General features: G+C 40.9%; 1 protein-coding gene across 2 annotated transcripts in view; it reads left to right on the forward strand.

The window, feature by feature from the left end:
• Positions 1 to 433: 433 nt before the first annotated feature.
• Positions 434 to 27,600, forward strand: part of BRINP3 (BMP/retinoic acid inducible neural specific 3) — a 202,427-nt gene continuing 175,260 nt past the window's right edge. Inside the window, exons 1-2 of one of the 2 annotated variants that reach the window (XM_054212346.1) lie at positions 434 to 534; positions 19,222 to 19,507. In XM_054212346.1, coding sequence (XP_054068321.1) covers positions 19,272 to 19,507 — 236 coding nt within the window. In that variant the 5' untranslated portion in view covers positions 434 to 534; positions 19,222 to 19,271. Of the gene's footprint in view, positions 535 to 19,221; positions 19,508 to 27,600 lie in introns of those variants that run through there. The other variant, XM_054212347.1, reaches the window with a different exon arrangement.

Below are 27,600 nucleotides of genomic sequence, written 5' to 3' on the forward strand. Positions count from 1 at the left end.
CGCCGCGGCTGGTGGGATGAGCGCCTCTCCCGTCCCTCTCCGGACCGCCTCGGCTCGCTACAGCCTCCCACTTCCCGGTGCAGCCTCGTCTCTCCTCCACATGGCTTGGCAAAACCCCTCTCCTGCCGCCCGCTGTTGAGATTCCACAATTTGTTATTCTTTCCTTGAGGATCACTACCATCACCACCAAAAAAACAACCCACCCCAACCTCGGCAAATCCTATCCCTTCCCCGCAACTCCTCTTGCTATTCGGATTTCCTTCCCTCTCTCCTCCTCCTCCCACTCCCCCACCCCCCCATTTCTTTGGGTCTTGAGTCTCTCTCTCCCCTACACACACACACACGCCTTGGCACACACGGTGTGAATGGTTTGTGGTACTTGCTGCTGCGCCACACAGAAACCGCTGATGGTTTTCCAAAGTCCCACCACCACGCAAAGCCCTGCCCTAGCCTGAAGCCGAAGATGCTGGACTATATGCTTGGAGTCGGGATGCATTTTGCTCACAGCCGCTTCGCCTCCTGCAATTTCATCCGGTAAGTGGGTTTTATTTTCACGTTCCGATTGCGTGTTTTCCACAAAAAGGACATTAAAAAAAAAAAAAAACAAACAGAAGAAGAAAAAAGAAAAAGCAACGTCTCAATTGCCTCGCCTTCCTTCTGAACCTTTCAGTAGCCTGCCTGGCTCCACTTTCTGAACTCGAAGAAATTATAAAGCACCGACCCTGCTTGCCCACATCGCTTCCGTACGTTAGTCGCCGCTCTGGGCGCTAAGTTGCAATCCGCACCGCAGTCTCACTCGCGGAGTCTTTACCATTCCACTGCTTATTCATCACGTTTTATTAATGTTTTCGTCAGGCGCTGTACCTGCTACGTTCCCTAGTTTAATCCTTGCAGATACAGCTGCTGGCATGGATGCTGGAAGGGCTGTGTAAGGGCTTCTCCCCGTGTAAGAAGATGGACAGAAATCGCTAGTGGTTAAGGGAGTCGCGAGCGTGTCAAAAGGAGTGTCTGGAAGTCTGTGTGGGGAGATAAGGTGGAAAAGTTCATTACTCTTTCTCATCCCCTGCAGAAGCTTGGATTGGATTGGGGGGGGGCGGGGGGGGAGGAGGCGGGGGGGGTAGTAATTCTCCAGAAGAGATAGGAAAGGATTTCCAGATTTCCAGACCCTAATTAAATCTGTCCTGTCGCTTGCGCTGGAAGGTGACATCGCAGCGGGATGCGTGGGCAGGGGATGCGGGGCGGGCTGCGGCCGGCGCGGGGGGAGCAGCCGCCTCTTGCCCGCCCGCCGCCTGCTCTCTCTTCACGCCCTGCCCGCATTCCTGAATCCCATCGCGCCTCCTGATCTTCTTTATTACTATTTGCGGGAATACCTATGTTTTTAATGGCCTGAGGAATGCAGGGTAGGAGGGAGGTGTCGCCTTCACAAAACGTATGCTTATATATTTATCTACCTGCCGCGTTTTGAAGCGTAGAATATCTTTTCAATCAAGTAGGGGATGTTTTACTTTGAAAGAGAAGAGGACCAAGGGAAATAAACACTTTTTGTTAAAAAAAGGACGAGTGCCTTTAGAGTGCTATTTGTGGCTAATACTTCCAGTATTTCTGTGTCTCTAATTAGCCACAGAGATCAACCCACGTTCAATAGCAGAAGGTAGGGTTGGAACATGTTACTTCTCACGGGGAGGTATTGACTGGGCTCCATTTAACTCTGTCATTTGGTGTGCAGGATGAGTGTGTGTGTGTGCAGTCATGTCTCCAAAGCAGTACGTGCAGAGATCACAAGGAAGGTGTTAAAAGGCTTACAAGCAGGTAGAGATGCCAGTGAGAAATACACGAGATCTGAATTTATTGTCTGGTGGCAAGCAGAGGACAGAAAAGACCAACGTCCCCTTCAATACCATGCTCCTGAGAGTGCTCCCCCCCACCTCTTCCCTCCACCCCCCCACTCCCGCCTCCAAATTGCTGACTGACGTCGGGAAAGGGGGAGTGAAAAAGCCCTTCAAGCGTGGGATCCAAAATTCATCCTTCCTCCAGCTCCTCTCTTCTCTCAGCAGCTCGATTCACCCCCCGACCCACCCCCCCCATGTCTACTTCTCTTCCTTACAGCTAAGCATCTTTCTCCTGGAGTCTGTCCTCTAGGAGGGTTTTCCCATTACCATCATTGCCGACCTGCCTCCTCCTGCCCCGGGACCCTGCATTCGGGACTGGGGTAATTAACCAAATCCCAGCCACTTTTCCTGAATTACCGCCCTCTGACGCTGCTGCGATCCTCCCGCACCAGGCTGCTCAGGAAAGTTTCCGAGCAGTCATACTCCCTTTCCCTTCCTAGGTATAGAGGATTACCTACGTAAGAGCGTTTCAAAAGCTTTACCTGATTTTTAATCCTAAAAAACCAATCAACCAACCAAAACCACCCAAACCCACCACAAAACAAAAAACCACAACAAAACCCAAAAAACCCTTGGGGAAAAAAAAACCAACAGGAATTCCTGAGGGATTAACTCGCCGTGGGAATAGCTCACCCGGTAAGCATCACCTCACCGTGCTAGTTAAATGATAGTGCTCTGCAGAAGAGATTTATGTGCCCATCAGCAGAATATTTCCCGGATTTAAGAGTACTCTGTAATTCCCTCTGTGCCGACGGAGTGGGAGATGGTAGCACACAGGATGAGGGCAGTGGCGTTGTTTAGTTCACAGTCACTGTGATGGATGGCAGTAAAACGGTGCCTGGGTAGTAAGACTGACACAGGTTGGACCGGGTGGCGTTTCTACACTCAGCAGAAGGCAGGGTGGACAGACACACCAAATCCTTTGCATACCAACATCAAATAAATCAATGCAATTAATGTAAGCTTAATGGGCAATTGCAACAAGAAAGCGGGAGGTATGCTTAATAGAGAAGATTCCCATTAGCCTTGATGGTTCATTTCCAGCGCTCATCTCCCCCCGACCAGAGGATACCCTCTGCTTACATTGGGCTGGATGACTCGGAAAAAAACAGAAATGCCAGGCACTAGCCTGGCGGATTTTTGCTATGCTTTTGTTGGTTCTTTTGCTTTTTGCTATGAAAGGCTGCTAGTGTGTAAATACCTCCCAAGCTCCATGGCCCATTCGTGAGGGAATGGTCCCAAACCGCCCTCTTCCCGTCATCTAGGTGTCCAGCCTCCCTGTCTGTGTCTGGCTTCACTGTCAAGGATTACCTCCACCTCCTCTGCTACCTTGATCTACCCTGGAGCTGCATGGCTTTGGAACTCCCTTTTGACCGGGAGTTAATTCCCTAACTTCAAATATTGGCTGTGGCAGGCGGATACCCAGGGAGGGGGCTCTGGCAGAGGAAACACCTTTAAATATGCATGTCAACGTCCAGCCTGCTGGATCATCCGCCCAGACTTAGCCTTACACCTTGCACCATTCCTTCAAGTTGTGCGTGTCCCCGGGATGAGGTCCCACGGGGAAGGGGCGGAGGGAAGGGGAGAGGCTGGTGGGGGGCTCCCCGCAGCATCAGGAAGGGCTCCGGGCGAAGTGAGCTCCTTCAACTGGTCAGCAACACCGGGCTGCCGGAACCCCCAGCCTCTCACCAGCCTCAGCAGGAGAGGGTAGCTGGCTGCTTCCATCTCCTTGCCTGCCACTTTGTAGGGAAAAAGGAGAACTCAAACCTCCAAAGGAGGGGGCACCTGCTCCACTCCAGCCCAGAAGCCACCCGACTGTGCAGGCTCGCCGAGGCTGCCCGCAGCGGGGAGGAGGAGAGACTTGGCTGTAAAGGGTTAATGGAGGGTTGCAGGGTGCTCTAAGCATGAGTCCTGTGTGTGCCTCATCGATGCACCAGCCAATCCTAGGCAACAGAAGCATGAACTATATGTAGCATGGTGTAAAAAGCGAGGTAAAGAAAATAGGGTGTAAACTGTCACGGTATATCAGAAGACAGGAGACCTGCTTTTTTGGGCTACGGTTTCTGTGCTACTTGCGGACCACCATGCATTTAAAAAGGTAAGGGCTTTGTTACCAGCAATCTGTATTATGGTTCACTTCTGAATTCAAGTACATTTTCTGTGTACCTTTCCTTAAGGGTTACATTGTGTAGTGCAGAGTGGGAAGAAATTGGAATATGGTATGATTTACTGTTTGGGAATTCTTCTGAAAGATGACATCAGTTTCAAGTTGTAACGATTTCTTGTAGAGATTAACAAGTGTATGCATGTGAACTAAATTAAATTAATGACTGGCAGAAAAATGTAATGTGTGGGTAAGTGAAGGATGTTCTATTATAGAATCAAAATCAGTCATGGATCCATATCAAATGAAGGCCAGTGTGAGACAGACCTGATTTTGAAAAAAAAACTATAGAGGGTAATTCAGAGACGTGTATCTGACAAGCAAGTCTGAGAGAAGAAACAAAAATAACTTATTTCCTAGAAAAGCCCACGTCTAACTTTATTTAAATATGGCAACACAAGAGAATGCTATAAAAAGAAGTGAAGTCAAAACCTAATAGAGCGTATTTTCAAAGATGAGTGACTCTGACACATTAAGTATACAGAGATAAAGCTATAGTGGCCCTACTTACATTTACAAGATATAAGACATAACTTAGGAGGAGCAATCCATTTAGATATCAGGCTTTACAGACTGCTGTCAATGCTCAACTCCAACCGTACAAGGAGTTACTCATTTTAAATAGGTGCTCTGCCAACTTTACTATAAGACCTAGCTTTCAGAATAGAAACATTTGACTTGTATCTCTTCCTCTCTGTATCCAAGCATAGCAACAGAACCATAGTCTTAGATGCCGTTGCAGTGCTAATTATCAGAGGTCCATAAAGAAACTACCTACAAATTCTGACCTTCACCCATTTTTTTCTTTCTAAAACACATACATGATTTAAGTGGGGGAGGAAAAAAATAAAAAGGTCTGTTGTATTTTCAGTAAGCTGATCCACCTCCAGTGAGAGCCAGCTTTCCCAGCAGACGCTGAGTTCACCAGAGTTACTGTGTTTGGGGTGCTTGTTCATGAAATGCTGAAACACTGTGAGTGAAAACGTTAACTAGGAAACATGAAAACAAGCAGCTGAACATTTTACAGATCTCGCTGCAGAAGGCAGCATTTGGACAACAAGCCAACAAAACAACTTGAGGATCTTTGAGTGATGTAATCACCCCATCCCATCCTTTCCCGTTTTTTTCTACTACTGCCTGAATGCTGTTGTGAAGAACTGAAGTCTACTCATTGTTTACACCAATGCGTGTCTGAAAAGTTATTTCTTTAGTCACATAGATTGCAGGGACTTTTCACTCCTCTCAGTCCCAGGTAGAGTCAATGATTTATGGGGCTAAAATAGTTTTATTTCATTTGGATTAATTTGAAACTGGGTGATCATATCTGACTGTAATCAGTCTAAGACATTTCTTGCTTGAGATTTCAACAGGAAAATGCAACACCTATTGAAAACAAAATAAAGCCCTTTTTACCAGCAAGCTTTCTTATTCAGCAATTTTTGAAAATCTAAATGGAAAATTGGAAGATCAATCAATTAACCTAAGTTTTTGCTTAGAAGAAAAAGGGAGTGGTGGGAAGCATTAGATGATACTTTCTGGAAACATTAAGTGTTTTCTAGCTGTCACGTATGCCTAGTGTAGCCCTTTCTTATTCCTCCCAAAGCTTCGTCTCTCCTCAAAATGAGAAGTAGACACTGATCTTTTTATTATTTTTTTTAATTCCTGAAACACTAGTAACCACATGGGAGTAAAATCACCAGAAATACATTTTTGACAAATAGAGCCAAAATACTCTTTCAGAAAGGTCGCATTAAAGAAAACTACCCTGTTTGACTGCTGCAGGTAGTAACTTACAGCTACTCATTTTATGGGGAAGTTATCTTATTTTTCTTCTTGATCTCATCCTATATCCTCAAAAGAGAGAGCATTTTTTTAAAATAAAATTGCAACCACATTCTCGTCGTAGCATTGTTTTCCTATTGTTCAATATGTCTGCTGTTCAGTGATGGCCTGATCTCGCACAATTAAAGGAGATCAGAGCATTGCTATTAACTTCAGTGAAAGCAAGATCAATTTCCAAGATAATAACTTGGAATCAAGATTAACTTCAGTTTTAGGAAAAAAAAAAAAAAAGTCAGCATCATGAATTACATGCTGCATGCTGAGCAATGTAAGGCTTTGCTTATCTTGAGTCAAAGAGCATCAAAATACTAAAGAACTGAAGGATTTTTCACCTGATCTTATGTTGTTTTAGGTCTCAGTATGCTATCATAATTCCCAAATCAACATTTTTCTATATGAAGTTCAGCAATATTAAGAGAGCTCAATTTTCTGAAATGCCCCGCTGATCTGCAGGCATTCAGTACTTTGTGACTCAAGCCTTCATACTGCTGAAAGCTAGAATGCGAATCATTTGTCCTTCTAGCTCCGAAAGTAATAATTTATATGTGCCACAGTAAGTGTGCATACATAAACATAGTTTGTATACACACATGCATACACAGATACAAATATGTATGGTATATACTACACATATCCACCCATTCATCCCTCCACACACATGCTACGTACAATTATTCCTTTGCCCTGGATCATACCATGTGATTCATTATTTAGCACAGCCTTTTCCCTGTCTCCTGTTCAAAGTCTCCACTTGCTCTCTGTGCCACAAAATAACGCGCTGACAAGAGGAAAGAAGGACACTTTCTGCCATGTCAAAGCTTTTCATGTTTAAATAATGAACCTCTCACAAAGGCCACAGATTTTCTTCCACCTTCAAAAGAAGATTGACCAGGCAATATATACTGTTAGCTAAATGAAGGCTATTAAACTGTAGTGGTTTCTCTTCTAATGAGGTGAGAACCTCAGGCTCATCAGTTAGGTACCTATACCATAGCAGTTACATTAATGGTGATCAGAAAATTCTGCTAATTTGCAGTAACACCTTCACTACCACATCTACCAGCACTTGATTAATGAGAAAAGTGGTTTCTAAGGTATTTATTATACATGGCCAAGTAAAGGATTTAAATCTGGGGAATCAGAGCACTACTTTATACCTTTAATCCCATATTATTCATGGCTACTGAGAACTCTGCAGAGCTAATTTAGCTCTTTCAGTGCTTATAAATCTATTGGAAATAACAAAAAACACCTGGTTAACTGAATATGGATGACCACTCCAAAGTCTAATGGAATTATTAAAATCCATTATAAATACTTTTCTTCTTCATCTTCCCCCCCTTCTCTACCGAAATTTCAATTTTTAAGGAAGCTTAAGATCACTGGTGAAAAGTACCACTGCATGCTGAAAAATGGCATTGTGGATTGAAGGGTCAGCCCAAAAGTATATTTTTAATTAGCTATTTTTCACCTAAAACATTATTGATCCCTACTCATTAGCAGTTTGGAGGACAGACAGAACAACTATTTATTACAACAAATTTTATCTTCCATAATTTTTTTTTGTTTGCTTTGTACTTAATGTGCAGCCCTAAATGTTAGAATTGCTGAATTTTGAACACGAAGTTTTACATAGGTGTAGTTTATAGACATACATGTATTTTAGCATCTTGACAGTGATCATATCAGCCCTTGTATTTACTTACAGGAATGATTCAAAACAGCGCAATCAGAATGTCAGAACCTTTTGTTCTTCCATCCTGAACTGCCATCTGATCTACAGGGCAGGGCTCATACCCACCTCTGTTCCTTGAGAATGTGTAGATGCTCAGTATTTCTCAGATTAATCACCTTATTCCTTAGTATTGTACCAACATTTCTAATGAAGACGCTTGTTTATGTAAAGCAGCAATGTTTATGCAAGTGGAGACTCATCCTGCTGCCAGCCTCTGGAGACTGAATTTATTTCACATACAGCTATTAGTTGGGGGTGGCCATGAGCTGATGATGTTCTCTTTAATCACTGCTCCTGTGGTATATGAATCGGACTCATTGGCTTAAAAAGTAAAAGCTTTACTAACTTACTAAAGTATCCTTTAAGCTATGACTTAGCATGCGTTTACTAGATTGATTCACATTAGTTGAAGAGACAGTAGTGCCTTTTTTTGAAAGGTAGTCTTACTTATAAAACAGCTTAATTTCTTCCTACTGTTTTGTTTTGGCTAGGCAATGTCTAGAATATTTTCTTTCTCGCAGTTTTTCTGGAGAAGAAAAAAAGAGGCTATAATAAAGAAAACCTATGTTCCTCATACTTAGAGAGACTGCGGTGATCTGTAATCTCTAATAAATGGACTAGGTGTCTCTCATCCTGCACTGAAAATAGACTAGCTGAAAGTTTAAAGCTTTTCAGCATTAGCTTAGCACCTTTCTATTAAATCAGAATGTGTTTTTCTATGAGTTACAAGAAATAGTGATAATTTTGTAATAACATGGTTTTAGACTGTGATGTAGCTAAATTAAAACAGTAAGGGAGATTGTAATTTGTGATGAAACTCTAAAACACAGACTTTCTCCCCTTGTAACATGATGTTCGCAAGAAAGACATCTTTTAGCAGACAGGGTTTTTGTCTCTCTAATTTAGTAACTTATTCCAAATTTGTCAAAAATCAAGACTTACAAGGAAGCTTTGGTGTTATATGACACAGCAGGCTGCCCAGTACACATGACATAATAATTACTTGTACAATCAAGCTTTGTATATTATCCATCCTGAGATGCAATTAGGTCCAGACTGGCTTGCTGAAGCTTGAATCTTTGCTCAGTCAGCCATAAAGTCCCTGCTTTCACTATAAAAAATTAATAGCTATAACATGAACATTTAAGAGGATCTGGCTATTGCCCATATACTTGCTACAGGCTTAGAATGTTTCGGCAAAGGGACTTATGAAAAGTCACGCAACAGTTTACAGTAGGATCAGATGTAGAGCCATGGTCTCCTGAATCCTCTGAGAGTCCTGTCTAGGGAGCTTGCACAACAGAGAAGTTGTTTCTCACAGGAGGACAGTGGTGGTGTAAGTTCTTTTTTTTTTTTTTCCTTTTTCTGCTACCATAAATAGGTTTAAGCTTAGGAACCTGAAAGGAGTTTTAACCATCTATATACACCAGCTGAAAACCGGCTACACAATCTGTAATCAACTGTACAATATGATATGAGCTCTGGAGCACCTTAGTCTGAAAGTCATAATAGCAGAGCAAAACAAAAACATTACCCTTCTATTAGATATCAATGTTAAGAAACAAAATATATAAAATAATCCATTCTTATTGTAAAGTATCCAGAAAAGTACACACAAAGAAAAACATCATGCTATTAGGTCTTTATGGAGATTATTTCTAACTACTGGTCTAAACTGTAACCACTCATTTTCACATGGAAAATAACATCAAGAAGAGTGTAAATCCTTGATCAGATATCACTTAGCTAAAATCCCAGGGCTATGTCCCATGCCTGAGCCAGAGCTCCTAAACTAAGAAATTCATTCTTAAAAATAAAAAGCCTCATTTTTTTTTTGTGATAACATTTTGAAACACAAACACGACTATGGATTAGGTTAGGTAATATCTGAAGGGATGGAGGTCTATGAAACTGGACTGTAAGCTGAATTTTGTATATATGTCCACATTACAGTCGATAGAGTTCATTGCTGCTTCTTAAGACCAGAGAACAGCTACACAGCATTATTTTTTCTCTTCATTATTGTACAAACAATATTAGCACTTCAACAGCTTCAAAGAAACTTCTGGTTTTGCCCGAGACCGACAATTACTTTCCTCTCCACCATTCTCTGAACATTTGTTGCAGAATATCCAGAAACAGAAATTTTAAGCAGCAACAAATATAGTCAGCCACTCTATTAGTAGAGTGAACATCTTCCTTTTTATTTTAGGACATTTTTGTCATCCAATGATTTGAAAGTACTCTAGAAACGTTAGTTGTTCAGGCTCCACAATACCTTCCTTTCCTGATCTTATGAACAGAAACTATAATTAAAGAAGGTTAAGGGACTTGTCAATGGTTATACAGTAAAATCAGAGCTATACTTCAAGGTGTACTCCAAGTACTCTCCTTCTATAAACTGAATCTTCTTCAGTTCAACTAACTGTTGGTGAGCAAAGTTTCCTCCCACCCCATCTCATTTTAGCCTGATAGGAGTCCTTCTGCATTAGAGAATAATCAGTTATATTTGGATTGTTCTTTAGACTTGAAAACCTAGAACCAAAGTCTTAGTGTACAACCTCTAAGTTGCTGCTTCCTCCCATTCTAGATGGCAACAACTGAAGCACCCCTGGGTTTTAAAACTAGTAGAAGGATGAAATTAAACAGGTAAGAGCTGTTTGTTACTCTGATGTGGTGTACTGGATATAGCTACCTTAATTCTGACTTAGTATGGACACTTTTTCCATAGCCTGCTAATACTTGGCTGACAAATTGGTCCCAAGAACTGTCTGGGGACTAACAGCTATGGGTTAAAAGGAGACATACTACTAGAACTCGTACTTCACAACTTTCCAGTGATAGTTTAATATTTAGTTTTAGGGTGTGCTCTTTGCAAATCCTAAGGACCTACTTAATTGCTATTAACACACACTCAATGAAATTATCATAAGAGAAAATATTGAACATTTTAAAAGTTAAACATTGAGTTTTAAAAAATTCCAGTGAGCTGGAATGTAAGCTTCTAGACATCTGTCTCCTGTTAGGATTTTCTACAAACTCAAATGCTCCAGTATGCAAAGCTGTATGTCACAGTGATACATGTCAGCTTGTACATGATGAAAAACTGGATCAGAAACTCTGCCTATGCTGTTCTTTTCTATTCCTTCCTTTTAGGGATGCACCAATCCTGAGCCTGGAGAAAGTGGTATTTGAATACCAACCAGCTCTCTTGATCCCCCCTACCTTCCAGAGCCCTAGCCCACAGGATCTCTCCAAGCAGTTTCTTGAAGAGGTCAAAGTTAACCCTCCTGAAGTCCAAGGTTGCAATCCCACTTGTTTTGTGCATACTACCCATGATCCTGAACTCCATCTTCTTGTGATCACTACAGCCAAGGCTGCCCCCAACCTGATCGGCTTCCCCATCGGCTTCCCCATCCTGATCAGGCAGCCTGTAATAAACACCCACAACAGTGTCTCTCATATTTGCCTGCCCCTTAATCCTTACCCACAAGCTCTCAACTCTCTCTTCATCCACCCCTAGGGAGAGCTCGAAACATTCCAGATGCTGTCTCACATAAAGAGCAACTCCACCACCACGCCTCGCTGGCCTGTCATTCCTGAAACATAGCCATCCATGATAGTGTTCCAGTCATGTGAGCTATCCCACCACGTCTCAGTAATGGAAATGCGACTGCACACAGATCTCCAGCTCTTTCTGTTTATTCCCCATGCTGCATGCATTGGTGTATAAGCATTTCAGAGCAGGAGCTGTGTGTGTAGTTTTCACCCTGGAGGGGTGGTAGGCCTTCTGGTTCTCAAAAACACTGTCACACTCCCCCACAAGTGCTGAGCTACTACACCCAGGCACCTCACAGGCAGGCCCAGCAGCATCCCCACCCCCTCTTCAAATCTAGTTTAAAGCTCTCTCAAAGAGGCCTGATAACTCTTGTCCTAGAACCCTTTTCCCCCTGCAAGCCCGTCACCAGCAGGCCTGGCATCTTGTAAATCAGGCCATGGTGAAAGAACCCCAAGTCCTGTCAGTAGCACCAGGCTCGGAGCCAGGCATTGATCTGCTGACTCCTCCTATTTACCCCCTCATCATTCCTCGCAACTGGGGGGATAGAGGAAGACACAACTTGCGCTCCTGATCCCTTGACCAGTCATCCCAAGGTCCTGAAATCTCTCTTCATTTCCCTCAGACTTCTCACTACCTCGTCACTGCCTACCTGAAAGATCAAAACGGGGTAATAATCTGAGGGCCTTACCAGGGAAGGAAGCTTCCTCTTCATGTCCTTGACCTGGGCTCCAGGGAGGCGGCAGACCTCCTTATGTAGCGGGTCTGGTCTGCATGTCGGGCCTTCTGCTCCCTTCAGTAGCGAGTCACCAATGACAGTGACCTGTCTTTTGTTCTTTACCACAGAGGTTTTGATGCGGGGGGTGGTCTGACTAGACCTCGCTGACACCTCCAAGGTGGAAGGACTATCATGCTCTTCATTGTCCAGGTTCTCTTGCAGAGCACTGCACCTGTTACACAATGGCATCTGGCAAGGTGGGGTAGTCGCTGGGCAGTCACGACTGCGGCGCCTGTTGCGCCGGGCAGGAACTTCTTGCCATTGTCCTCCAAGTTACCACATTCAGTCAGGTGGAGAGAGGACAGGGAGTTGTCTGTAGCAGGGGTTCCGCCTGCCTGGTTTCTATCACGGGAGGCTGTGTGCGACTCCAAGCCGCTATCCCTCTGCCTCATTCCCTGATGGCCCTCAGCCTGCTTGCCTCCTCCCTGAGCTCCATCGCTAAGCGGACGAGATCCTCTACCTGGGCCCATCTCCCACAGGCGTGCCCACCGCTGCCATCCGGCACATAAGAGCAGGGCACACCCCGCAGCGTGATGTCTGTGTGGCAGCGCGTTCCCACAGGAACTCCGTCTGGGAAGCTGCGTCAGAGCTGGTGGGCGCAGAGCTCACAGATGCAACGGTCTTCTTCCGAGTGGATACCCTGACTCCCTGGCCGAGGCGGCAGTCTTTCAGCGCTCTCCCGTGCCAACGGCTGCGACCGGGCCGTTGTGCCGTGCCCTGTTTTTCGCCCGCCCTTTTTGCCCGCCCTTTTTGCCCGGCCTTTTCGTGGCGCTTCCGGGTGACTTCCTGAGTGCGCTCAGTGCTTCTTGTATGAGGGGGGTCAGTGGTCCCGACCCGCCTCGTTCAGGTCTGCCGCCGGGGGTGCTGGCTCCGCCCGCGCCTCCTCAGCTCTCTCCGCCCCCCGGAGCTGCCGGGTACCGGCCCGGCCTTGCCGCTTTTCCCGGCTTCGAAAAGCCCCCCAAAACCGAGCTGTTAGCCGGCTCCTTGTGTGGCTGCTGGATGTTATGTGCTGAGGACTTAGATACCCGACCGCATTTGAAGATGAGGAGCCCGGTGAGGCCTCCACTGGTGAGGACGCCGTGAAGACTGCGTGAATTTCTCTCTCTTTCTCTGTTACGTGCTTATACAACTCACTTTTGAGGCATCCAGGCACCTCATGTGCTTTCATAAACCACACACTCTGACTTTATGTGGTGAGGGAGCACAGCTCCTCCTGGCTCACAAGCGCAGAATGAGGGCTAAAGCTGCCAGCGCCTGCAGCCAAGCCAGGAGTCCAGCTGTGGCGCAGCGGCCTCCAGGTAAAGAGGTGTGTAGCCAGGCCCAAGGCCCAGCTAGGGAGCCCATGAGGGGTCTGGGGCAGTCACACCACACCCAGGCAGGGACTGAAGGTCCAGGAGCCGCTGGTCTGGCCTCAGGGGTGGTTGGAGGCCCCACGTGGTCAGGCCTATCGAGGCCTGTCTGTGCACTCAAGGCCCTCACAGCAAGTTTCCTCTCCTCAGCGTGTTCCTTGTAGGAATAGATTCTCTCGTTAAGGGAGGAAAACTGAAATTGCGATGAGTTCATGAGTCCTTTTGCTATCTTTCTGGAAGTCCAGCTGGGTAGAGTTTATTCTATGGATTTGGGTATCTTCCTCTGAAGAACAGAATGGATGCGGTGGCTCAGAGCAGAGCAGAGCACAAGTGAGATGCTCTTTTGCTCTCTGCTATACCTTCCTCCTCTGTAGCTGATACTGATTGCAGCACTTTCTGCACTTTTCTTCCACAGCACGTCACCAGCTTCATGGCTGTTTCATTTACACTGGACTGTGTGAGAATTTGAAGGACACATGCCTCCCTAGGTCTTATTCATTTACTGTTGTTAACATGTGAAAAGTGGCTTTTTGAAAAAAAAAATCACTGATTATAATGAGTTCTTATGAGTAGGTACTATGGTGCTTTACAAAGGTGGACAACATGATCATTACACTTCAGATGAGGAAGTGAAAGCAAAGAGACATAAAGTGATAAATCCAGGGTCTTATAGCAGATAAGAGTAATCTCTGAGACTCAGGCTATTGCTTTATTCTTTATGCAAAATTTCTTCTGATTTTTCAGTGTCCAAATGCCTTTAAAAAAAGCCTTTAAAAAATTTGAAGTCACTGGTAGCATTCGTGAGAATTTTGTGTAATAGTTAGAAAATAAAGGATTTACTTCATTCCTGTTTTCCATGATGTGCAATCTAAAAGAAGTGTCAAGTGTACCCTGTTATACCTACTTTACAAAAAGTAGTAACTTTGAAATCCCTACAGCTTATAAGTGAATGGAGGGATGGAGTACTAAAAACCTCTTAAATGATAAAATTATGATCTTACTGAAATCTAACTACCTATGAACAGAATTGGTTGTATTCAGTCCATCTGTTCTTGGATTTTTTCCTTATTTGTTTTTAAAGGGATATATACACACACACACATATATACATGTACTTATTAATTATTTTATTAGTTCAAAGAAAACTAGGCTTTGTGTTTTGCATAAAAAAGCACCATCTTAGAGACATTAAAGTTTCTAACTTGTGGTGAGATGAACAGAGTGTTCCCGATAAGTTATTTATTACTTTCCTTTGAAAGGACATATCTGAGAATAACAATCCTAAATTTTTATTTCACCATTATGGGAAGTTACAGCCAGGAGAATCCCACTTCAGCATAGAGGATTCTCAACTTTTCATGGAGAGCTGGGACTTCTCAGTATTTTTGTGGAATTCTAGCGAGCATAAAAACCAAAGGGCTTCAGAGAGATCCATCCTGGCCACCTGCATTTCAGCTGTCAGAAGGAGATCTCTGTGAGACGCAAAGAGAAAGAGGGGATGATGGAGGCAAGGCTGTGCTCATTTTTGTGACACTGACAGAGATTGCAAGGCCGTTTTTCCATGTGTAAGAGAGAACATCTCAGACCAAGGCCACAGCTCCTCCCAGACTTGCATAATAGAGAGAAATACTGAACCGTTCCCCCCGATCTTATTAAAAGTATCTGTACATTTAGTGTACAGTTATTTTATTTTGATTCTTGAGAACTGCAGGTGTAGATGTAGCCCAAAAAAGATACTGATGATGCCTAATATCAACTTTATTGACTTTTATATAAAAATTTACTTCACTAGCGAACCAGTAGCAATCTGTTTAGTAGCTATATCTTTACTGTATATTAGCATATCTGTTGTATACATGACTCTCACTTTCTTTTAGAAGAACAAAAAAAAAAAGGTTATGTGCAATTAGGTTACCACAGATTTCATTTTTTTTTCTTTTTTCCCTGAGAAATTTTTATACTGTTTCCATTTTAGAAAGGATCTAAAGTTATTGATTTGCTGTTGCTTGAACATTCCTGTCCAAACATCTGGGCAGACCCTATATTATTCTGCATATCTTAATATTCATGACTTATCAATTAATGTTCTGTAAGCAAGAAAGCTCAACCCACAAATAAAGCAGACTCTTCAATTTGTACTATTTTGGATAGAGTAACTTAGTGAGTTCATAAACTACCCATGGCAGACAACATGGCTTCACTAAGGGCAAATTGCGCCTGACAAATTTGGTGGCCTTCTACAATGGTGTTACAGCATTGGTGGTAAGGGGAGAGCAACAGACATCATCTGCCTGGATTTCAGCAAAGCATTTGACACTGTCCCGCGTGACATCCTTGTCTCTAAATTGGTGAGACGTGGATTTGACAGATGGACCACTCAGTGGATAAGGAATTGGCTGGATGGTTGCACCTGAAGAGATTTAGCTATGGTATTTCTAGAAGATGCTGAGTCAAATTCATTCTGCATTAACACCAGTGAGGAGACAATAGATTTCTAACAGAGAAGTATTTAGCCCTTTATGCTTCTTGAACTCTCTCTAACCTCAGAATTTAGAAAAGGAAGGACTGAAAACTTATTAGAATTTGCAAGTGGTAGCTGGGTGAAACCCTGGGGATAACAGAAAGTAATTCTGCTGAGCATCTATACCTGATAATTGTCTTCTTAAGGTAGCACTTCAAAGAGGCAGCATGTTGACATGACAGTTTTATTTGAAGATGTCTTCTCTACAGAGTGTCTTCTTCACTTTAAAGTACACCAGCTCTCTTACTTAACAGGTGTTCATTTATTTTTCAGTTCTCACATCCCACCTTGAAACCAGCAGGTGCTCTACCACAAATTTAATTCAGATGATTATTCCTCCCTGGAGTTCTGTGATGGCTGTTGTAACTATAACCTTTATATGTTCCACATGCCTACAACGGTATTTGAAAAATACTGTCAGGGCATTTGCATTCATTAGAGAATCTGAGTATTTAAAATTTTGAGATATTTTTCACACTGTAACCTGTAGGCTGGAGTTTTCTAAATTTTCTTTTAATAGGAAATACACGTGTAAATCCCTCTAACAGCTTAAAAAAAAATCTTAGCCTTGATCTTTTGATGCTTCAGTTCCTTGTTTGTTAAATTGAGGCAAAAGTTTACTTCTGAAGCGTGTTGTGAGAATTACTGCTATGCAGACTGATTCTACAATGACTGGACAATACAGACAAGTGAATAAGTTATCAGTTAGAAATGCACACATTATTTTACTCTCCTTAAGGACAAGCTGTATGCTTATACTTTTTTTTGGAAAATAACTTCATATATCTTTAAAACAAGGATATTATTTTCTTCTGTAACTACACAGGTTCTCTCAAGGTATTTTGCCAGTGGTTAATTTATGACATGCCATGAGGTGTAGCATTAAAGCAAGCATAGAGCAGGGCACATCACTATTTCTTTTCAAGTGCTCATTTGGTCTAGTTTTGTGAAGATGCTACATATACAGAGTAATTCATTTTTCAATCCTAATGTTAACATTTTGAATTCAAAAGGGACTCAATTAGTCATCATTACAGCTTAATGGCCTGAAACACTTTAGTGTTAATAAGTACCCCAAAAAAATAAGCTCCTACCTCATGTAATTTAAAACATTACATGTTTTTTTTCAATAGAAAATATAGTTTAGGAAAAATAGAACCTTATGTCTTAGCTAGCAGTAGGTATGAAAATTAGAATTCTCATTATGCTCTTTGTAGCTTCATGTAATGTCAAGAAATTATGCCCAGGGTCTTCCTAGTCTATGGAAAGGATGATGGAGGGGAATGAGTACGCTGTGCAATATATTTTTCCCTGATTGGTAATATGGAGAGAGATAGAAAAATTTGTGGATTTTCACTCTGTTGTGATGCAAAAGCTGATCTTGTCTGGAAGTGACTGACATGTCTTCTTCATTTACAGTGAGCTAATTTTTAAGAGGAAATGGCAACCAAATGATCATCATGGCTTTTATGGGCCAGGAGAGCAATTTATTGATTTTCAGTTTTGCTTCAGATCTGTGCATGCTTTTTCATATGATATGATGAAGGTTACACAATAGTGTAAACTCACATATATGACCTTCAACCTGTGAAAAAAAGAAAGCACCAATCTAGGGAGATGATATTGAAACTTCATACAGCATACACAGATCTGCAGGCTTTTTGCATGTAAGTGTTTGCTCAAGAGTATAAATAAAAGTTAGAGAGATTTTTGTTGTGGACTCCTGGAATCTCATTTCAAAAGGATTTATAAAATTCATGCAGTGTGTGTTTTATGATTGTAAACCACTGCGTCATTTTAACTGTTTGCGGTTACAACTCAGTGCTTTGGCATATGCTCAGCATGAAATATATGAATAGGGTCTTTTTTTTCAGTGAGATTACTTACGCATTTACTGTTTGCAGGATCAGGTCCAAATCATGTTACAAACAGTTACATTTGTGCCTAAGAAGACAAAAACCCTTGACTATTTTTCTGGTTGTATAGACAGATTATTATATTCTCAAACTGTAAATTCGTGTTGGTTCATACGAACTTCCATGCTCTTCTGGAGGCAGTTAACTTCCTGCAGCCGATATGTTTATAATTTATACAAAAGACTCTTCTGAATATTCATACCTCAAATATATGCACAGAGCATATTTATTCAGCTACACCATTTCCATTATAATGGACGGGTGGTACTGAGTGTGTTGTTGCAGAACCGTTCCATTGGAAGCATACTTCATTTAGGGTACACTTACAAATTAAATTACTGATGGTAAAGTAAAATTTCCCACCGAGTAAAAAAAAATCATAGCAAGGGGTCATAGCAAGGGTCACTGTAAAAATGTTATGATGAGTGCTGGTTTGAGTGAATGTGAATTAAAAAATGTTTTTCCGTGTAAATTTATCAGCTAAAAAATGAAAGCTCTCACATTAATTTATTTTAATTAAGTCTGTGCAGTTTTACCACACACAGAAAATTAGAACTGATTGTTTCTATATATTTAGGAATCTACATGACTTTTGTAATTTCAGTATTTCTGAGAACTTCATGCTCTTGCATAGATGTTTTCACAAAATCTGAACAGGATATATTTCCCAGGTATGGGACTGAGGTACAGAGAGAAACTGTGGCTTGTCTTCACTGAGTTCCTACATGAGGCTATGGTTAATACTTGATTTTTGTTTGGGCACCCAAACAATTGTTTAGGCTCCATTTTAATAGTGTTTCTGGGCTAATCCATTGGATTGGAGTGAATTGGACTGAAAGTCAAGTGTTGCTGTTAGGGCTACTCAAAATTGCAGTGTCTGGAGCTTGAATAACGCATTGAACTCATCACTGTGGGTAGTTCCAGTGCTATTGAACAATGCAGTCACTCCGTCCAGCTACGCGAGTTTGAACGGAATAACATGAGTCTGTTAACTACGTTTATAGTGAAGACAAGCCATTAAGTGACTTTTCCAAAGACATAAAAAAAGAAAGCATTCTGGGTCTTCTGAATCTCATCTGTTTTCTGTCCAGTATCTGAACTACGACCTTATGCATAGACATTGCTGAATGATTTTGTACTGATGCTAACAGGCAATAATTCTTGTGTTGCATATTTTTCATTAATGACTAGCATTATTGGAAAAAACCCAACAATCCCTCCCCTGACAATTTGTGAAAGTTTCCCTTCAACAGTAAATATTATCACTGATGATGTTAATGAAGACATTAGTTTCACAGCATTTGAAGTACTGAAACACTCCACTGTTAACTAGCCTAGTGGGGTTTGTGCTAATGTAAAATGTAATAAAGTAGAGGCCACTATCTCTTTAAGCTGAAACAAAGGAAACTTGTTTCTACTTCCAAGGGATGCCTAGTGTATGCTTATCTAATTGACTGTGTATTTTGTCTAGGTGTTGAGGGAAAGCTAAGAGAATGAAGGCTCTAAGTCCCCAGTGGAAGCATGATATGGCGCTGCAGTGCTGGTGCTGAATTGTTCTCTCTGATGGCTCTATGGGAGTGGATAGCACTGAGTCTTCATTGCTGGGTTTTAGCAGTTGCTGCTGTTTCGGATCAGCATGCCACAAGCCCCTTCGACTGGCTCCTCTCTGATAAGGGACCCTTCCATCGCTCACAGGAATACACAGATTTTGTGGACAGAAGTCGACAGGGATTTAGCACAAGATACAAGATTTACAGGTATGAAGCAAAGGGAAAGCAATTACAGAGATATCATCCTTAGAAGTTGTAAGTTATCAACAAGGGTTTCTTTAAGGGAAAGTTTCAGATGTGGGAACAAATCCATAGACACAAAATTCATTGCTGAAATATATGCAAGGCCATATATGCACTGTGTACTACGGAAATGCCTGCTTGTGTTGTTTCTATTTTGTTTAAAGAACTTTTGGTAACTGATTATGTTGCTTTGGAAAACATTGTTTACTAGCTATCTCTACTCTACCCTAGCGACATACTCAAAAATGTCCTAAGGTATTCAAGCACCATCTTTGATTTCAGAGGGCTAAGATGGAATACCTTTGATCATGCAATGAGGTCCAGTTCAATTGCTTTCAGTGTGGCTCATCATGACATAAGCTGAGACTTTAAGAATGAAATTATGGCTCCACAGATACTGCTGGCAAAACATAGACTTCATTGTACAAATCAGGGCATTTCAAAAGTGACTCAAGAAGTTTAAACTGTTAATTTATACCAGTGATTTGAGAAGCAGTTTTCTTATCCCCGAGGGACTGAGCAATAAGAGCCACTGTGCTTAACAGAAGTTGCAGGTGTTTGATCCGTCACAAAAGTCAGCATTAGGCTGGCCCAAATTCAGACTGAGAAAAAATAAAACAGGGGAAGACTTCAAAAGTATAGGACTACTTGAGAAGTTGTGTCTTGCTGTAGAATTGCTTTCATGACACATTTGTAACCTGTCATTTTCCATTCCTATGAGACTGCACTGGTGAAATATCTTCTTAATCATTTGCAAGAAGTATAACTAAAGGGAGAAATGAGGGACCATGAGAGATTAAGGACTGAGAAAACATATCTATAAGCAGAATTTCTTATTGTTATAGATTCCTCCTGGCAGCAAAGAGAAAAGTGTGGCAGCAGGGCAGTACAGCATAGGTTGTTAACTCCCCTAATAACTCTCCATCCTATAAACATAGACCATCGTTGGTATGCAAAGACATGGCTAATTTCATTTAGAACCATGAAACAGTTTTTGCAAATTTCATATGTATTTTAAATTATTATTCCCTAGTGGTATCCAGCTCTTTAGATGAAGGTAAGGTTGATATATGTCTGTATGTATATACCATCCTTTAGTTCAATGTCCAGTGGACGCTGAGAGAACTGCTGGTCTCAGTACGTAAGTATTTTATTTTTAAGGAACTTGCTTTATTTTCCTTTCCTAAATACATGCAGTAGAGGGCACTCTGTTGCAGGTCAATTTTGCAGTGGGCTGCTTTGCCGTATATAGAGAAATTAAACACATTTTGAAAATAAAGCGTGATTTGGAAATATGGTTGATGAAGTGGCTTGTCTTAACAGAATAGCATTGCCCAATATTTACTGCATTTTAAAAGCCAGCTGTCAGGACCAATAATGTAAAGCCAATAATGCAGAGACTGAGGCAGCATATTTTATTCCTATTATTCTGTATTAGTCAACACTGAACCAAAATTATCTTGCTAAAAACATGAAAGATGGAATTGTATTTCATTTTGGCTCTTTCAATCAGGTCTTTGAGAATTTTTCTCCTCTCAGCCATCATTACAGAAACATTATTAAGTTTTATAGATCTGTAATAATATCTCTAATACTTATTTGGGTTTGCGCAATAGTTTTCAATTGACTTTTGATTTACACAATCCCACAGAAAGAGTTTCTTGTGTTTATTTCTATCATCTGCCTGTTCCCTTCAAGAAATAAGCTGGGAAGTCAAAAGAGGCACAAGCTACCTGAATCAAAAGAAAAGCTGCATTTTTTGATTTAGTCCTCCAAATACAAACCTTACTGCAAAATTTCCTTGTAAAATATGGTCACATTAGTAAGTAGTGCAGAACATGGTGACCTTGTTACAAACCACACATTGTAAACTTAATCCCTGTTCCTTTTTTTATGAGCTTTCTCAGGCAAAGGATCTGGAGTCTAATTGGTCTGTTCATTCCCTCACCTATCTTTTACCTAATGAAAATGATCCCTCAGGGACAGTCCTGATTTGAATGGAGAGGTAAGGAAGGGGAAATCGCAGGCCTGCATTGACTCGGCTGAATCATATTAACAAGAAAGAGAAGTGCCACTTCAAACAGTGCTAACAGGAGGGTTTCTTTTCCCTTTCCTTGTTACTTCAGCCCTTAAAGTCCACACCCGAGACCTGACATTTTAAGAGTAAAGGGGAAGGAAAGTCATCTCCCTTCATTTTAACATCCATGCCAGGTCAGACAGAAAATGACTGAAGACCTCTTCTTTTTTTTTTCTTTTCTTTTTTCTTTTTTTTTTCCTTTTTAAATGGCATAAACGTGTCAAGTAGCTGCAGACTACTTAAAGATGTACCTCTCTTTTGGGGAAGGAGTTGGCTCCAAAAGAACTGATGGGATTGTGACAAATAGCATCTCTCTTTCCATGTCTCCAGAGCAGAGTCATCCAAGCCATAAACAGAAGATGACCCATTGTATCTCTCTGCCAAAACCTGACCATGGGGACTAGCTCAAGACAGCTAACCTAACACTGGGACTAGGTGTTTACAATTAACAGGAATTAAATGCTCTTGATAAAAGTAACACAAAACCAGCAGTGAGTTGCACATAATGCATGTCGTACTTTAAAATGTGTTGGAGGAGTTATCAGCAGGCAACTGCTGTATGACTTTTGTTTTCCAACAATGGAAAAATTATGTAGTGACTAGAATGATATTTTGATTCCCATTATTTTTCCCCTTCTTTGACCGTCTCAGAAGAGGCAGTAATGATGTAGAAAAAACCAAAATCTCTATCATTAACTTCCCAGTTTATTTAGAATTTCAAAATAGCATACCCTGTTATAATCAAGATCATATTAACAAACAGAGAATACATATTATTCTGCTTTTGGTTAAATTGGGTAATGTATATTTATGTAAATACTGAAGTGCCAGAGATGAAGGCCTTTATTCTGCACCATTGTTTGACACTGATTTGAATGGGATCAATGTCACGTACCACAGGCCCATGAAAGATATAGAATGATTAAAATCAAGATAATAGGACAGAGAACTGGAAAAGAACATATTAAAGAGAACAAATAATGGTAAAGTGAAGATTACTTGAAAGTTGATGGAAACATTGTTATTATTTCTCACCTGTTGAGTAGAACAATGTTGTGCTACTTGTTTAATTCCTGTTCTTTGCATGACAGGAGACAGACTGATTTTAAAGTTTAGTTTCACCTAAACATAGATGCCAGTTGCTTTCCATAATGTCCAGTAGCCTCATTTTTTTCATTTCTTAAATTATATAACCTGCTTGCATTTAAAATAGATGGAGTCCAACTTTTAAACTAAAACACAAGAAAAATTTATCACTGTATGCATTCTGTGGTAGCACTTCTATTTCCCCCCTAACTGTTTGTATGCCAGTGAGGCAAAAAGCAACTGCTTCGTATCCACGCTCCTTGGTCAATATAAACAAGTGTTCATCTAACCCTGAATCTGTTATAAATTGTAGAGATGAAGCCAAAGGTTGGCACTGAGAAGCATCCGTATTAACTGAGCCCAATTTCTTATGAGAGGTCTTAACTTAAGCATAATATTTTTTTTAAAGATTAAAGTTAAACTTTGCCTTATCTGCCTATCTAGTCTTCAGAGCATAAAACAACCATGTGATAAAACCAACTGATGCAAAAATTATGGGAAGGTAGCAGTAGAAAAAAAATCTACTGTCACCCATATTTTAATCTATACATTAAAGATCAGTTATGTCCATGGACAAACAAGCTGATTCTGTAGTGTGTTTACCTCCCCAAGGAGAGGAGCTTTCAACATGACAGGATAGAACTGGAAGAGACAAATATATATGTAGTGTTTTAATCAGGTATTGCAGAGCACCAAATAGTTGCAAGTGGTGTTATCTATGTTGTTATAAGTTCGGAGTGGTGGGCTGGTTATGTTGGTTATGTGGCAGTGTGGTAGTCCCTGTAATTCTTTGAAGGAAATATCATCCTGCAGGAAATTTAATAATTGCCACAGTTTTTGGTGGCATTCATTGCCACTGATCTATGAAGAAAAATGCCAAGAAAGCACCTGGATGGCTGCTGAAAACCTCTAAATCAGTGGAAATGCTGTGTCAATATTTTATGGAAGGTGGCTCCTGTATTTAGTATCAGTAAATATTTTGGCAAGGAAAACCGAGTTTATAATTTGTTATTTAATACACAATGGGAGTACTGTGCCTCTTATGTAAATCAGCTACCCAGACAAAGGAATTTAATTCCAAACGGAATGAGATGAGAGGTTACCAGGATGGAAAGAGTGATTGTGAAATTATGCAAAGAACCTACATTGTATGAGAAGAGGTAATTTCTACAGAGATATGGAAGTATTCATGCTATCAAATAAGGTCCTGAGGAAATCTCCTCAGGGATACTGTGTAGTTTTGTTCAAGCAAAATGATTTAAAATCTGAAACAGATGTGAAAAATCAGTGGAAGCAAAAGCCTAGCTTTTTCTTTTAAGGCTGAAGTGTTTGGCACATTTAGGGGAAAGAGGAAAAAAAAAGAAAAAGATAGCGCTGAAAGAGGATACAATTCTTGTCAATATACACACCATTGAGTGAAAGGAACTATATATTGGGTTCCTCTCATGTGTTCTGAATCCTCTGGTGATGGAAGGTATACGGTGAATTGAGCAAGACTGAAGACTGTAGTAAAACACTCACTAATATTTTAACACTTGTGTGTGAAGTTAAGTAGAGACAACATTAAAGTCGATTGTGTTTTTTATTCCCTATCAACGTATTTTAGCCCACAGCTATCATGAGAGTTCTTCACACATGTGTATTCCTGACCGACATTTTAATAAAAAGCCTGGGGTGTTCAGTTGTGGATATACACATCAACATGCCCTGATTTGCAATTTTCACCCCAGTGTACAGTCTAGAATGGCATTTCCTTGCGCTCTTCTCAATGTTGCTTTGAACTGGTAACTTAGGAATTTTAAGGCATTGAGAAGAATTAATAAAATGTCTTCAATGATTTCTTCCAATATAAATATTTAGTAAATGGAGGGCTGAAAAGAGATGTCTTCCATCATACCTTTCAAAAGTCTAAGGAAACAATGGTATGGCATTTCTTGGTGCTGTTATTTCTTATATATTTGATCACACTCTAGAAGCCATCATCACTGACAGTTTTTTGGAAGGGCCCATTTGGTACCAGAAGCATCAGAGCTGTTGTCTTCCTTAAATAGGACTGTTACTTGGAAACTAAGACAGGAGCTCATTTCTCAGACATGGACCTCGGCTTTCTTAACACAAAACATCACATCTAAAAGCCACAAAAGGTGAGGGAGGCAGTGACAGTGGAGTGGAACAGGATATATCAAAGAAAGAAATGAGGCAAATTAGTACTGTAGAAGTTGAGCAAAGAAACAGGCTGTAGTCAGCAAGCTGTAACTCTGATGGGTGTGATGGTGAGGTAGCTTTCAACAGGTAGCTTAGCAAACTGGTCAACTTTTGCCTTCAGCTCTTCAGAGCCTTTGCTTCCTTGAGCATCAAATTGCATGCACAGTGTCACTGCTGGGCAACTGGGAACCGGGATTTTAAATGCACCAGAGAGCAAACAAGTTTATCTTCCACAATTGCCATATCAATAGGGAATAAATAGCAGGAACAGTTCTGTCTGACTTTTCCAGAAATTTACGATATCAGTAAATTGCTTCTGGCCTGCATTATAATTGGTCAGCTTGCTTTAGGGAATTTTCCATTCAGCTTGGTGGATAAAAGGTACAGTAATCGGATAGATCATCGTTCTCAGAATGTTTACAGAAAGCTAGACTGCTGGATGCACAAAGTCATCTTTTTAAATCCAGCGGCTCATAGGCTGGGAGCAGAGAAGAGCAGCTCAAAGGGAGTTTCTGGGATTGTGAGTTGATAGATTTCCGCTAAAAAAATAGTATTTGCAGTCCAGTATTGTGGCCTCATTATTACAGGCACTACAGGTACACTGAACAAAAAGATGCTCATTTTGGTCCTGTGGAATCAAACAGCAGTAGTTTCCTACAGTGGAATAATAGTTTAATTAAAGAAAAAACAAACACAAAAAAAAGCAGGAGTTTTTAAAGAAGGTCTGGATCTGAAAAATAGCAATGAGTTTCATTACAGATTGTGATATACATTAAAAGCCTCTCTTAGTCTAGTTAGCTGGGCATAACAAAGACATGACACAAGTTAAATAACTGGCTTTGGTGAAACTCCTTGAATAACTAATACTTGATGAAAATAAAAGCTTTAAATGACTGTATTGCCAGGTCCAGCAATACCTGGAAAATGTTCTCCAAAATCATCTAATTTCCAGCCCTTTTTTTCAAATGCAAATCTCCTTCATAGGAAAGCATTTTTGTTTTATCTTCAGGGCCTAAACACATATCAGGTAGTAATGCTTTACAATTAGCAATTTGTATTATAAAAATTATATTCGTTTCTTGATCTATTTATCCAGGGGGTTCTCCGGAAGGTACATACTTGTGAAAAGGTGGAAAAAAAGGAACAGCTCATTTAAACTGAGAAGCTACATATACATAATAGGACATTTTTAAAAAAAATATGTTTTCAGATTAATTATAACCTGAGACTGGTTTAGTTTACCAGTAATCTCAAGGGGTTGACAAGTACATAGAATGGATGTTTACAAAGGTGGAGTCTTTCACTGATGTTCCTATCACTACCGTGTATGGGCTACCTCCAATGGCACTGGGAGCCTAAGGGTCCCCTCATATGGATACCAGAGATACCAGAGGTGCAGGAAATAAGGACTGGACACGTTTTCAGGTCTGTCTCCACAATCCTAGTTATGCAGGAGGTCTGCCCTCGGTAGGAATATGTTCACATGCAATGATAAATGATGTCTCCAAGGACAATGATAAAAGAGTCAAGCTCTCGTGCACAATTGTGGCCCAGGAAGAAGGGCAGACAGACAAGAGGGCCTCAGAGTGGGTAGGAAGGACCAAAGGGAGATAGGGAATTCTTATTCCCAAAATGTTCCTCTCTTTCCAGCTCTGTTACATATTTGAGGCAGCGCAGCAGAGAAGTCATCTGCTCTAGGTAAAGGGCTAGCACTTACCACACAAGAGCACAGGAGGAATCAAGCTCACTTCTGGCACTGATCCACAACATCATCCCTCAGTCCGTCTTTGAACCTCTTGGGCAAAGCATAACCAGGCCCTGATGAAACAATGTATTTTTAAGAGATGCTTGCTTCCTACAGATTCTTGCAGAAATCTCAGCCAACAAGAAATTTATAAGTGAGCCTAATCCCACAACATTCAAAAGCCTTTATGTTGTTTTGCCATTGATCAGGGTTAGACCTACCCCATATCCCGTCGCTCCATTTTGTTGGCTCAGTATTATTAAACTACTGGGTTTCAAATGAAGGGTGGAGTTTCTCTTGGTGAGATAAACAAGCGCTAGCACTAGGAAGGATACTAGGGAATGGTGCTGGCTAGGCCAGCAGGATTAGGAGTGTTCTCAGGGGTCGGTTTATTTGACAAGAACACAAGTATGTTTCAGCTTGGCAACAAAAGAGAATATTGATGCCAAGATTGCCTTCTGTATTTTTTTTTAATAGTACACTGCAGGAGTCTGTGTCTTGACATTCTCTCTTTGTATTTCTTCTTGTTTGGTGTATTTAATCAAAGATCCTAAGGAAGCTCAAATGGTGAAGAGGAAAGTGAATCTTATTTTTTGTAAACACTACCATAATCCATTTCCAGAATATACCCACTTTCAAAATCTAATATTTTAAGGATAATTATTACATCAAACCTCCTACTGATATGTTCCCCTAGAACAAAGAACATTTATTTAGAGAATATGATGTGTCATCATTTCAGTTAGTAAGTTCATAAATCATTTAAGTTGCCCTAAAAAAATTAAGATAATAGAGACTGTAACTTAATGGTTTCATACAATCACTGAAGTAGTATAAAAGCTGTTTAACACTAATAATAGATTAATTCTTCAGGCAGCAGGATAGTCTGCCAGGATCTTGGGCATGAAATCGGGTCATTTTCATTAATTCTTTGAATATTTTGGG

This window comes from Rissa tridactyla, chromosome 8, assembly GCF_028500815.1.
Source record: "Rissa tridactyla isolate bRisTri1 chromosome 8, bRisTri1.patW.cur.20221130, whole genome shotgun sequence".
Taxonomy (NCBI): domain Eukaryota; kingdom Metazoa; phylum Chordata; class Aves; order Charadriiformes; family Laridae; genus Rissa; species Rissa tridactyla.